Here is a 14,082-nt window from a genome sequence, read left to right on the forward strand (position 1 = left end):
GTAAAAGCTAGATATCTAAACTGCCCACTGAGACCATATATTCCAAACCCTGTCTGATGCTTTAAGTGTCAGAAATACGGACACTCTCAAGCAGTATGCAGAGGCCTTTTCTATCTATGCAAAATGTGGGTCACGAGAGCACACACACACACACACACACAACATGACTGTACAGCACAGAATTCAAGATGCCCAAACTGCAGAAGAGAACATAATGACTACTCAAAAGAATGTGAAGAATGGAAGAGTGAAAAAAGAATACAGAAATATACCAAAAAGCAAAAAAAATAATACAATCACAATGAGCAAATAGACCAACGTATGCATAGGTAATGCAAACTTATAGGACAATAGAAACACAGACAGATGTAACGATCCCACCCACCAAAAAAATCCATGTCAGACTGGGCACGTTCTCTGCTTATTGAACCAAAACAAAAACCTGATCAGGCAATAACACACATTACGATACCACCAACCAGAGAAACTACCAAATCTACAAAACAAGTTAGAACCGCTGAAGTAAATGGAAATAAAATTGGGGAGTTGAGAACAAGAATAGCCTTGTGCAGGTGAATTTTTTATGGCTGAGGAACATAGAGAAGATTTTTCTGTTTTATTAACTTAAATTGGCTTGAATTGGCATATTAACTTATTTTCTAGAGTAGCTCTATATTCCTAGTTACGATACTTAGTTTAAATTTTAACGTAGATTAGAATTTTGTAGGTTATTACTTAGTATCGGAAAGGGTATCCAATCCACGTGTTTTACAAATTTTGCAGAGCCGGCGAACCGGAAGTTTTTTAGCTATAGTTAGCCGCTTTATTGAGCAATTGTTATATTAAATTATTTTCTGTAAGTAGCTTATAGACTTAGGCAAGATCCTTGATTTATTCTGAATTGAAACAGCGAGATTTTGGAAGTTAATATTTAAGTGTCCGTAGATTTACCGTTCGTAACTTGCCGCCATTGTTATACGATACAACGTTATATCCCGAACTAGATAGCATTAGCTTAGTATAGTATAATATATAATATTATCAATTAATCAGTAAATTTATTAATCTTGTTGTACTTTTAATTAAATACATATGACTTAGATTTTACGAACGTAACATAATTAATTAATACATAACTTGATACGGAACTTATATAAAGAAACTCGAAGATAATACTTGACACTTAAAAAATATATATAGATATATAGTGTTACAACTGCATTGGATACAAGTTTAGGGTTATAATTTTGTACTGAAATTGAATCGGAATCATGACTCAGACAAGAGCAGGAAAACAAAAGGCTCAAGCTAAATGGAGTGGTGTGGCTCAGGGGTGAATTGAGGGGAACAGTTGCCCTCTGAATTGCAGCCTTTTAAAATGCACCGTTTGCTTGATGTTTGTGGAGCAATCAGGTACAGGACATGATATTGCCAGGGGGGATGTCTCTGTGTGTGTGCACGATGTAAGGAGTGTAAGGAAATCAGGCGACAACTCAGCGTTGTTGTGGGCCTATTTGAGAGCTTGAAGGACAGGATGGATGCCCTCGAAGGATCTAAATTGAGGGCCCCATCAAGCTCTCGGCTGCCCACATCAATGCCAGAGCTTGCACTTGATCATCATGCAACACAGTGGCAACCCCAAAAGCAGAATGCACTGGTCCCAAAGGAACTAGTTATTGTTGGTGACTCTATTGTCAGGGAAACGTGGAACATGCTATGTGGAACAGGACCAGGGTATGTCTGCCAGGGGCAAAGGCTGATGACGACGTAGAGCAGATATCATCTTTTAAGGGCACAAAGGGTGATATTGTTGTGCACATTGGCACTAATGATATTAAGAGTAGGAGAGCGGCAGAATTACTTAACAATTTTTTTTCACTGTTGAAAAAAGCCGTGAATTAAGGTTGAATTTGAAAGTGTTTGCAATTCTACCAGACACGATAGGAGGGAATATATGATGAGAGCCTTGTCGATCAATTCGGCCCTGGAAAGACTGTGCAAAGCTCAAGGGATAGAATTTTTTTCAGCCTGGTCTGTACTTGTTAACAGGAGAGACTGCTCTACAGGGATGGGATACACTTAAATAGAAAGGGTGCAAGAATATTTGCTGATGCTATCGAGGCAGTGTTAGGCGGAAAACTGCTAACTTGGGGGGATACAAGGACTAATAGATTAACAGTAGCCACTGGCCGAGGTGAAAGTGATTCTTGCACTGCTTCTATTGGAATCAGCAGCAGCCTGGAAAACAAGATGCAGGGTATTTCAGAGCCTGCTGGGAGTCACTGCACTACAAGTAAACACATGGCTTGTGTTAGGGTAGCTAAGAATAGGAACAGGTGCATGTATACTTGCATGTATACCAATGCTGGGAGTTTGGTAAATAAATTTGATGAATTTGAGGTATTGCTCAGAACATCAAAGGTAGATATTGTTGGGATATCAGAGATGTGGTGTCACACAGATATAAGAAATGCAGAACTGGAATTTGGTGAGTACAATGTGTACAGGAAGGATATACAAGATAGGAAGGGAGGAGGGGTTATACTATTAGTTAAGAAACACAAAATCCAAGGAAGTGAAGCCAGTTGACATCGCTGGACAGTGCAGTGTCGAGTCTGTTTGGTGTGACATAAGCATTGGGAGATCAAAATTGAGAGTAGGAGTGTGTTATAGACCTAATGACTCATGAGTATAATAAGGAACTGTACAGGGAAATAGAGTGGGCCAGTAAATCAGAGAGTCTTATAATGGGGGATTTTAATTTCCCAGATATTGACTGCAATTTATTAGATGGTTGTTTTCTACATCAGCATGTTCGGGAGGCAACTAGAGGGAGTAATACTCTTGATCTAATTATCAGTAGTGATTCTTCATGCATTAAGAATCTGCAGATAAAGGAACCGCTATGTGGCAGTGATCACAGTGTGCTAAAGTAGGATTTACTCAAAGAGGTAACTATCATCGTGGGTAAAGGAAGGGTTTTTGCTTTCGTAAAGGTGACTATGGCAGTCTGAGACATTATTTAAATTCAATACGGTGGGACCAACTGATGATGTTACCAACAGCAAATTCAAAATGGGAGGCATTCAAAGAATTTATCTTGGAAGCTACTAGGCTTTACATGCCAACTAAGAAATATTGCTCAAGGTTTAGGCCTAAATGGATATCAGATGAACTAATGAGACATGTGACAGAGGAGAAAAATGCATGGGATACATATAAATTAATGGGTGACATGGAAGCCTATGATAGATATATGCTGGTCTGTAACCAAGTCACAGAGGAGATTAGGCAGGCAAAGGCAGATTATGAGAAATCCTTGGCAAAAGATGCAAAGAAAAACAACAAAGAGTTCTTTACCTACGTAAAGTCTAGAAGGAAAGTGATGAATCAGATTGGTCCACTGGATATTGATGGTTCAACTGTTGATGCTCCTGCTCAGGTGGCTAACAAACTAAATGAGTGTTTTGCATCTACATTCACCCATGAGGAGTTATTCAGGAAGGGGAATGCCAGAGGTTACTTAAACTCTAGCAGTGAGCTGGACGATTTTCTAATAACTGAAAGGAACTGGAGGAGAAATTGTTGAAGATAAACATAAAAAAGGCACCCGGGGTGGACAGAATCTATCCAGTTATATTAAAGGATGCAGCAAAGGAAGTAAGCAAACCCTTAGCCATAATTTTGAGAGCTTCTTTGGACTCAGGGGAGGTACTCATGACTGGAGATGTGCAAATGTGACACCAATTCACAAAGGACAACACAAGTAATTATAGACCTTTTAGTTTATCTTCTGTTCCAGGAAAATGAATGGAGGCACTGGTTAAAGAAGCACTGCAGGATCATCTAGACAAGACTTTTTAGTTATTGCTCGGACACAGCATGGTTTTGTTAAAGGAAAGTCTTGCCTGACCAATTTGATTGGATACTATGATTTGGTCACAAAGGAACTGGATGCAAGGAATAACTTTGATATCATATATTTGGATCTTAGAAAGGCTTTTGATACTGTTGCACATGGAAGACTGCTGCACAAATTGGAGCAGTGTGACATTGGAGGCAAATTGCTGCTATGGATAAAGGGATGGTTGAGTGGGAGAAGACAGAGTGGTAATCAATGGACACTGCTCATCGTGGACTAATGTTATTAGTGGAGTTCAAATGTATCAATGGATGCATTTGAACTCCATCTCTTCATAAAGTCAGGTATTACTAGATCTAAAATTTGAAAGAAACCAGAGTAGAAAAGCAAAACTAAGATTTTTTTCACTTGGAGGGGGAACCTCCCTACTTTTAGAACTTTTCTTCAATTTGACAGAAGAAAAACTGTATTTTTGTCAAGAAACCTTCAGAGAAGCCTAATTAATTCACCCATAGTGACAGGAAGCCCAAATATGTTTCTGCCCTTTCCAATCCAGATTGAATCAATCCTGTTGTTGTGTTTCAATACTAGGTCAAAAAAGTTGTCAGAAAAGCCAGCAATGAAAGTTTTTAACATAACACAACACAAATTGACATTTCCATTTTGATCACAAATATTGCTTCCTTCTACATTACAAAAAAAAAAAAAAAAAATGGGCACTATTTTTTGTTCTCAACAGTACTTTTCTTTCATAGCTGCCAACTTTCCAGATTGATGATGGAAACTTGCACAATTTTACCCCTTCTCTTTCTCACCATCATAACATACACTGGGGTTCAAAGAAAGTGCATCACCTAGGAATTTTGCATTTCTAACCCTTTTTGATGATGGTATGTTACATTAATGACTAGCATCACAAATAGAAATATAAACAAAAGATATTTATTAATAGTTAAGGCAAAGCTAAGTAATATTTGACAGGTGCTCTCAAAATATTCCAAAATGAGCATTTGCAACCTTTATACAACATGTTTTGGTAAACATGACAATTATGGCTGAAATGTTATCAGAAGCCCTCAGTTTGCTTCAGTTTATTATTTTAAATGGAAAACAAAATGAAAAGTTCACCAGGTGCAAACTGATATTTAGTTGAACTGCTGTTGTTTGTTTGTTATTTGGTTTTTAGGAGCATTAGCAACTAAGGCCATATTGCTCCGGGATATGCGGTGGTCATTACCTGACCTTTCCGCATCCTCCGTATTTGGTGGTGACGGGCTCGAACCCCAGTCTAATCAAGAAGCGTGTGCTACGCACTGCTGCTCCTTCCCACCTGGCTACAGAAGCGCCAGTTGAACTGCCTCTGGCCCTGATGACAGCAGCACACCATCCGGCATTGACAAGATCAATTTCTGAAAATAATCAACTGATAGTTTAGCATTAGCATTAGTAGAGGCATTTGATGCAAGAAAGCAAGCTTATGCAGCATCAGCCAAAAAAAAAAAAAAACCCACTTCCACTTCACCCCTCTGTTCGTTCAAAATACCTGTCCAGCTGAGCCTTAATCTTATTTAGGCTATCAACCTCCACCACAAGGGATGGCAGTCTGTTCCACCAACCAACCACCCGCTGGCTAAAGGCAAATTTCCGCACGTCTATCCTACATCTGTCTTTCCTCAATTTGAATTTATGCCCTCTCAGGTGATTTTTCTGAGCTAGAGGAAGAATCCCATCAGCATTGAGCATGCTTAAACCATTCAAGGCTTTATACACCTCTATCAGATCACCTCGCTGGTGCCTAGTCTCCAGACACTGTAATTTGCAAAACTTAAGCCTTTCTTCGTAAGAGCACCCCTTTGTTCCATTCACTAATCTTGTTGCCCTTCTCTGTACTCGTTCCAGCAGCTCTACATCCTTCTTGAGGCCTCCAGACCTGTATACAGTACTCTAGGTGTGGCCTGACCATTGCCTTATACAATGGAATAATCACCTCCTTATCCCTGCTGAAAAAATTCCTGTATATCATTGACAATACTCCATGAGCTACTCTTGCAGCCCGTCTGCACTGCTCAGAGAACTTCATATCTGCCTGCACAATCACCCCCAAGTCCCTTTCATTCTCTACCACTGTCAGTGTAGTACCACAGAGTTGATACGTTGCTCTGGGGTTGCTTTTTCCCATGTGTAGTACTTTACATTTGTCAATGTTAAACTTCATTTGCCACCTCTCAGCCCATCTGCTCAACCTTTCCAGATCCTGTTGCAGCAGCATAGTGTCAGTAGTGTCCTTGACAACCCTGCCAACCTTTGTATCATCTGTAAACTTGGACATTAAGCTTCATATACCATCATCAATATCATTTATAAATACAGAAAACAATAATGGACCCAACACTGAGCCCTGAGGGACTCCACTAATAACATTAGTCCACGATGAGCAGTGTCCATTGATTACCACTCTCTGTCTTCTCCCTCTCAACCACCCCTTTATCCATAGCAGCAATTTGCCTCCAATGTCACACTGCTCCAATTTGTGTAGCAGTCTTCCATGTGCAACAGTATCAAAAGCCTTTCTAAGATCCAAGTATATAATATCAAAGTTATTCCCTGCATCCAGTTCTTTTGTGACTGCATCATAGTATCCAATCAAGTTGGTCAGGCAAGACTTCCCCTTAACAAAACCATGCTGTGTCTGAGCTATAACTGAAGTCTTGTCTAAATGATCCTGCAGTGCTTCTTTAACCAGTGCCTCCATTAACTCCATGTTTGTGGTTCCAAACATGAATTATGGCTTCCTGAAGTTCACAATGGGTGTTTGGTTTCTTTCTGGCAACTGCAGATTCCACACGATGTCAATAGTTCTCTATAGGATTCAGGTCCGGGCTGTTTCCTGGCCAGCTAAGAGTTGTAATGGACCATTCTTCCAACCATTTTTTCACCTGTAACAAATGTAAACACATTACTGTCGAACATCTAATGCAGAAACGAAGCTAAAGTAACTAAGAAGTGCCTACTTACACTTTTCACCCGATGACAAGGAGCAGAGTCGTCCTGAAAGATGCAGTTACTCGGCAGGTTGAAATGGTCTCTAATGGTTGGCAGTAATTTGCCTTCCAATATAGCTAGGTATCCATTGGCATTTACGGAACCTTTTATAAACTGCAGGTGACTTACTCTGTGATATGAAATACACCCCGATCATTTGGCTGGTAGGGAAATTTACTGTAGACACCATACAGTCTGGATGGTATTCTTCACTTTTCACCACATCTACAGCAAATCATTTGTCTCCCATTAGAGAGCCATTCAGGTTGAATTTCTTCTCATCCGAGAAAATAACTGACTTCCACTTCTCGGGGGTCCATTTGACATGCTCCTTACACCAAATTAATCGGACCTTTATCAATTTTTGTGTGAGGAGGAGCTTCTTCTTTGGATGATGGGCTACAAGTTCATTTTTGAAGAGGCATCTTCTGACTGTTACTGCACTTGCTACCACTCCTGTATTCTTCCCATTCTCTTTTCAGCTCAGACGGATGAAGAAACTTTACGGTTTTTAAGGCATAAGTGCTTCAAAATGGTTCTGTTTTGGCGTAGAGACTCATTTGCAGCATCTGGTTCCTTTTTTCCTATCAGCAGAACCAGTATTCTTGAGTTTGGAATGAAATCTACTCACTGTCAACTGATTACAAGATACTCTATAAGCAATATAATGGGAAGAACATCCTTCCTCGCATAAAGCAACAACAGCACTCTTTCTTTGTGGCGTCAACTGCACGTACCTTGCCATACAAGCAAGGAATGACTGCAACTCTTGCAGAGCGTGCTTATATAGCTGAAAGTAACAGCTGATGCAGTATTATGTCAATCTTATTTGATGCAATTTATAAGAAATACTGCCATATACTTACATTATTCGGATGACTATTACAATTTTAAAGGGTGATGCACTTTTCTTTGAACACCAGTGTAGTTGCCAGCAAAAAAATTTCTTTTTTCCAGAAAGTCAGTTTTTCTTTGTCTTTTCCTTTTCAAAAAAAATAGTAACACTATTTTTTTTTGTATTAAAATTGTAATTTTTTAAAAACAATAATCAAATTTCTGCTTATTTTCATTAATGAATTGGCCATCACATGTGCTAGTCTACATTGCAAAATAGAAATGTGAGGTAAAGTGTTCTCTGGCTAGTTCACAGTTGTGTGGTGTAAAGCTAAATAACAAGGAATCCTTCAATGAAATGCTTGTGTGACATAAAATTTCAGAAGACATATACGCAGGATTTTCGATGTATTGTAAAATCTGAAAAAACATAGCATGTTTGCCTTTTGTATGTAGTTGAAATTTTCCAATTTCAAGCAGTGGTAAACATGATGTAATCAGACATTTGCAACCAAATGAGTATAAAGGCAGTGTGTAGTACATAGAAAGAAATTCAAAAATAAATGTAGTATTTCACAATGATGATGCCAAAGGTTTTTGTTTGCATCTTTTGTTACAGAACATAACCTTCCTCTGAGCTGGCTTGGTGTTCAAAAATGTTTCCTGATAGTGAAATAAAAAATATGCAGTTGTGAAAGAACAAAAAAAAACAGGCATTGTTAGTGAAATTGTACAGATCGAGAAAGAAGCGATAATTTATTTCTTAAATATCGATCTCCTTGTAATTTTACAGTGCGGTAAAAAAAAACTTAGTCAATTTCAATTCTAAAACTCAGTGCTGTCTTATTACAAAACAGAGTTTACTCTCCTGTGCTCATCTTCAATAACATTGATTTCTACATAAGATCACATATATCTCTGTTGGAGGTCATGTTGACATCTGATCTCACTGTGCATACTGCTTACTCTGCATTAAAAAAAACTTGCATTTTTTTAATGCAGAGTAAGACTAGATTAAACTAGAAGACATCTAGGTTAATTAAATTAATGATGACTCAAAAAAATGGGCCATTTTTCATTTGCTACATATAGCAAAAGTGATTCCAAGCTATATCCCATTGTAGTGTGGTGACCTTTTTTAATAAAAAAAAAAATAAAATAAAAATCAAATTGAAAACATGTTCTCAGTGCCATCCCTAGAAGGAGGCTCTGCAGGGTACAAATTAGGCATTTTCTGACAATCAGAAAGCTTTTTGGATTCTTTTAAAAAAAATTGTCTGGCCCAGAGTGATAATGCCCCTATTATGGTAGGCTTGAAATTTGTAGTAGCAAAAGTAGTAACCCAGTGGTTGTGGCAGGTCACCTGACAGATTGATCCTCACAAATTGTGCTCCCGCATTAGTTATTAATCAATGATTAAAAATCGGAAAATTTTCCTGCCTTCTTAAGCATAATCAAACTTATCAACCCACTGCAGGATGGAAGCCTCCTCAACAATTCATGCTGAGGGAAATGGACTATAATCTACCACGCTTGTCCAGTGCGGGTTGGCAGATCGACCATATTCAGCATTCAGGGGCTTGAACCCCAGTCTACTCAAAGAGCGTGTGCTACTGCACTCCCGCTCCTGACCACTCGGCTAGTTTCTGAAATGATTTTTTTAATGTTTTTTGTACAGAAATTGTTTGTGAGAACCTGATTTGCTACTATCTTTTCATTTGTCTTTTTACTTGAAAAAGACAACTGAAAAAGCATGGTACTGGACAAGCATTGGTGCTTTTGTTTAGTTTAAGGTTACCTGTTTTCTTTCTCCCACTGGTTTAATAAACATTTACCAACTTACCCTAGTTTTTGAAAGATTTACTACTCTTTTCACGTAATGAAGACAATAACATGAAACCTAATATTCTCAAGATGGTCACTACACTGCAGGAAGCAGGATACATAGTTTAAAATTTTGTGCACTGTAAAGTGCAACAAATTTTAAATAAATTTTGAAATGAAACTGAAGTAACTAATAGTATCAAATATATCCTTAAATAATATTTATGTGCACGTGCATGTTTGAATTTGCACACTTAATAGTCTTTTAAACTAGAAAATGGAAGAGAATAAGAGCTGTTTTATGTATAAAATGTTTTTTTGCAATTTTCAGCATACTTAATTTGTTTTGTTTGTTTCTTTGAAAGTAAAAGGTTAAAAACACAGCATGTTTTAAAATTTTTAAAGTACATACAGTAAGTGTTGCAATCTATTAAGAAAAGATGAAATATTGGCAATGTTCAAGCAGAATTCAGAAAATTCAAAACATTTTCCAAAATTAAAAAGAAAGTTTGGTCAACCTGCCACCACTTTTGCTACATTTTTGGCACCACCACCCCCAGGTTTAAGAGGAAGTCATCCTTGCCATCTCATTAATTTGTGTTTCCAAAAGGGTTCTGCATGCCTTTCTGTGAATGGTAATGGTGGATATTCACTACACACTAGAGTAGTACTAAAAAGAAAGATTTAGTTTCAATTAATATATGCCACTAAAGTAAAAAAAAATAATAAAATAATATTTTGAAGCCATGTAAACTTTGGTTAAATGTTTAACTAAACTTGTAGATAGAATAGATCTACCTCTAATAAGTCTGTTAAATCTAGAGAAGAATTACAAGTGAAAAAAAAAGCATTATAGGCACTTTCAGATTACCAAATTTAAAAGTACAAGTGATGACTGACTTATATCCAGATCGTGATCCAAAAGAAGTTTTGAAAGAACACAAATTAACTAACTCTCCATTAAAATGAACTGGATAATAAACTTGTGGTGAAAGTTATACTAAACAAGCCATGCAAGCTGATAATTCTAGACATATTATTCTCATTTGTGCAGAAAGTCTGTTTATGTTTCTCTCTTCTGACTTGAATAAAGCAATTTACTTTGTTTCTTTAAAATGTTATGCCAGTGTTTCAAAATACAAACATAGCTCCTCAATCCAATGGACCTCATATCTATATACTGAGGTCATTAGTTCTAAATATGTTGAAGAATATTAAGTGCTAATTTATAATACCAACAGTTTTCAAATCTTCCATTTCCATTTTGGATATTGATTACTATAGCATACTAAACCAGAAGGATGCTTCTGACTTACTCATAGGCATTTCTACTGCCATGATTATATAGAGTCTAAAACAGGAGGAGAAGATTCTGTTCATTTACTTATTGAGGAAGTATTCTGTGGCTGCATGTGACTACATGGTGCACAGGTTCCCATCAAAAAATGATGTTCTTATATAAATGCTAAGGTTTTTGAATGATTAGTGCAAGGTAGTACAAATTTTATCAATTGGTATTACATTTTCAAATTTCAAATTTTTTGTGGACAAGTTACCAGTGCTCCTTGGTGTTCCTAAAGATAAAGAAATAGATGAATACAGAGATTTGCCAGTTTAATAGAGCAGAAAAAGATGGCATAGGACAGGTATAGAGCAAGTTGATTGATAGTGCCACAGAAATGAGCTGGCAAAGGCTGAGTTTCATTGAAGAAATCACTGTCTAAGGGAGCAAAGAATCTGAGTTGTTAATTGCCAGAATAATAAATTCTCTTTGGTTGATTGAGGGTTTGAATTTCACAACAGCTTAGTGAAATTCAAAGGTCAGTTGAATGGTTACCTGTGTGAGCTGGGAATCACATAGGTTGTTTCTTTTCTTTATATATTTATTTTTGTTTTTAATTTTTATATATAATTTATTATTTATTTTTATATAGTTTTTTTTTATATTTTTACTTTATTATGATTGTTTATAGTAGCAGTATTTTTTCCAGTGTAGCAAAAGCTTATGGCTCCTTGCATTATATATGGCTAATACTAACGTTCAGTCATGTAAGGAAATGGGAAAGTTTTTTTGTTATTTTAATTGGTTTGCACCATACTAAACTTGTGGTGGAGGAGGGACTTAATTGCCCCCCACAGGTTTAGGATGGTGCAAACCAATACTATCTACAACTGAAAACATTTGTGCTATAAAGTAAATTATGATAGCAGAAATGTTATTTTAATGTTTCACTTATTAGTCTAATGAGTGTATGACGTTTATAGTAATTTTTCTGTATTTTCTATTTTAATATAGGACAGGTATATTGTTGATGAATTGTAGCTTTTCCGTATTGTGAGATATATATTTCAGTATTTTTAATTTTCAGAACTGAATCTGTGGTTGAAAAAATGCTCACAAATTGGATGGCCTTGAATATGTATTTATATTTAAAGGTAAGGCTACCTCTATTTTTGCAGTTTGTGTACAGTATATGCCACATTGTGTGATAGTAATTGAAATAACTCACAGAAAAGTCCATTAGATCCATCTATCCATCCAAGTCCACGTGGGTTGATTTTTGGATGAAGTTGGAAAGTTTGTTGAGTCCCATCAACAAATAACCAAGGAGTTATTCACCAAATGATAACTTCTGTGTTATGTTAGCATTGTCACTTTTTGTCTAGAATTAGGTATTGGTGACATGCTGCCCACAGTGAACTTTGCAGAAGTTTCACATCTTCAGTTACTTTCTAAAATTTATATTCATGCCCTTTGTTCTAGTTTCACCTGCCAGCCTAAATATACCACCCTTATTTTTTTTTATACCATAGTTCCTTAAACACTTCAGTGATGCCATCTCCACAAGTCATTCTCTTTTTGTATAACTGCTCTATCTTCTTTTCTTCTTGTTAGTTGGTATACTGTCCTATTGGACTTTTTTTTTTTCTTTATGGAGACAAAATCCTCCAGTGTTTTTATCATAACTAAGTGCATTTTCATTTGTAATATTAAAAACACTTTCAGTTTTTTATGAATTCTTTTTTATAGTGCTCATTCTCTACCTCTTAACAAGAAATAATGTGCTGGAGATATATTCCACTCTGGGTGTGCCTCCCATTTGGTAATACAGTGTTGTGTATCTTTATATAATATTTAGTTAAAAAATTATCATGTCTTTTATTACCAGTTTTTTACTTTCACATACATTTAACTGAACTATCAACAGATTTAAAACTTAATACTTGCTTGCTTGTTCAATGGTAACATGCTACCTAAACTTTGATTAGACTTATGCCCTGTCGAATATCGATATTCTTCCAAAGTAAACTTTTTAATGCCATACTAAATTTGCCATAAAGAAATAGCAAAACTCATCTTCACTTTACTAATGTGTTCACAGCATTTGGGGAATGGAAAAGAGAGTGGCTGAACATCCATGCAGATAGAGACTGATACATGCAGATACTCTCTTTGGTTATTATAAATGGTAAAAGGTACACTGGAATTAGGGACCAAGTGTATAAACCATGTGTCAAATATATGTGTATATATATATATATATATATATATATATATAAATTACAAATTTATATACAAATTTTGCTGCCTTGCTGTATGTACATAGAATACATAAAGGTAAGGAAATTTTTAAATTAAAGCCCCCTTTGTGCAGTTATGCAATTTTTTCTTTTCACTGTAAAATTTGCTTCACTATGGATATCTATGTATCTTTTCTAGGAACATGCCGGAAATCCTTTGTTCCTTCTTTATCGTGCCATAAAACACCAAATACAGAAAGGTCCTATAGATGCAGTTACTCATGATGCTAGATATTCTGTGTCTGAAGAAAGGTTATTGAGGGAACAGGTAGATTACACACCAGTGGTATGTATTATTACAAAATGATTTATATTCATTATAATTTATATTTTCCTTCATAGTCCACAAAGAAGTATACATATTTATGTGATGAATAGTATTTGTTTCAATGTGTCCTTAATTGAAATTTTCTGGCATTGATTTTTATCTATTACTGAAGCCTAACAAAATTGTTAGCAGAAACATTATCACTGTAGTGACAAGCATAACTAAAATAAGAAATTAATATTTTCTACAAATTAAATTAAGCCAGTACACTTAAACATCTATAACTAGGAAGATTTAAAAGGTAAATCCATAGAGGATATCACCAAAGAATTGGCTCACCAACTAGAAAAGATAGTGATAAAAAATAGTTGCCAAAGCTTTTATAATATCTCACTTACTATGAAACCAAAATTGCCATCAAGAAGAAATAACAATCATTTAAAAAATGAAAGATGACACGACAGAAACTGCTTTTAGAAGAAAAGAAGAACAGAGTTATCTTCCGTAAGGTAAAGAAGTAGATGCAACATGAGAGGATGACACCAAGTACAGACATACAGACAGGGTAAAAGGATTTCAGCAGGTACACAAAAGCTAAAGAATGTGGATGAAGGAACTTTTCAAGAATGGTGAAACCTATGCTATAATCAGAAAGAATTTAGTCACATAA

General features: G+C 36.2%; 1 protein-coding gene across 1 annotated transcript in view; it reads left to right on the forward strand.

Moving 5' to 3' along the window:
- Nucleotides 1–14,082, forward strand: part of LOC150076249 (plexin-B-like) — a 705,969-nt gene that overhangs the window by 578,167 nt on the left and 113,720 nt on the right. The window contains exons 27-28 of the mRNA XM_090387297.1: nt 11,932–11,998; nt 13,284–13,430. Of these exons, the coding sequence (XP_090243423.1) occupies nt 11,932–11,998; nt 13,284–13,430 (214 nt within the window). The remainder of the gene's footprint in view (nt 1–11,931; nt 11,999–13,283; nt 13,431–14,082) is intronic.

Source organism: Mastigoproctus giganteus, chromosome 13 (assembly GCF_048544385.1).
Source record: "Mastigoproctus giganteus isolate SK-2022 chromosome 13, ASM4854438v1, whole genome shotgun sequence".
Taxonomy (NCBI): Eukaryota; Metazoa; Arthropoda; class Arachnida; order Uropygi; family Thelyphonidae; genus Mastigoproctus; species Mastigoproctus giganteus.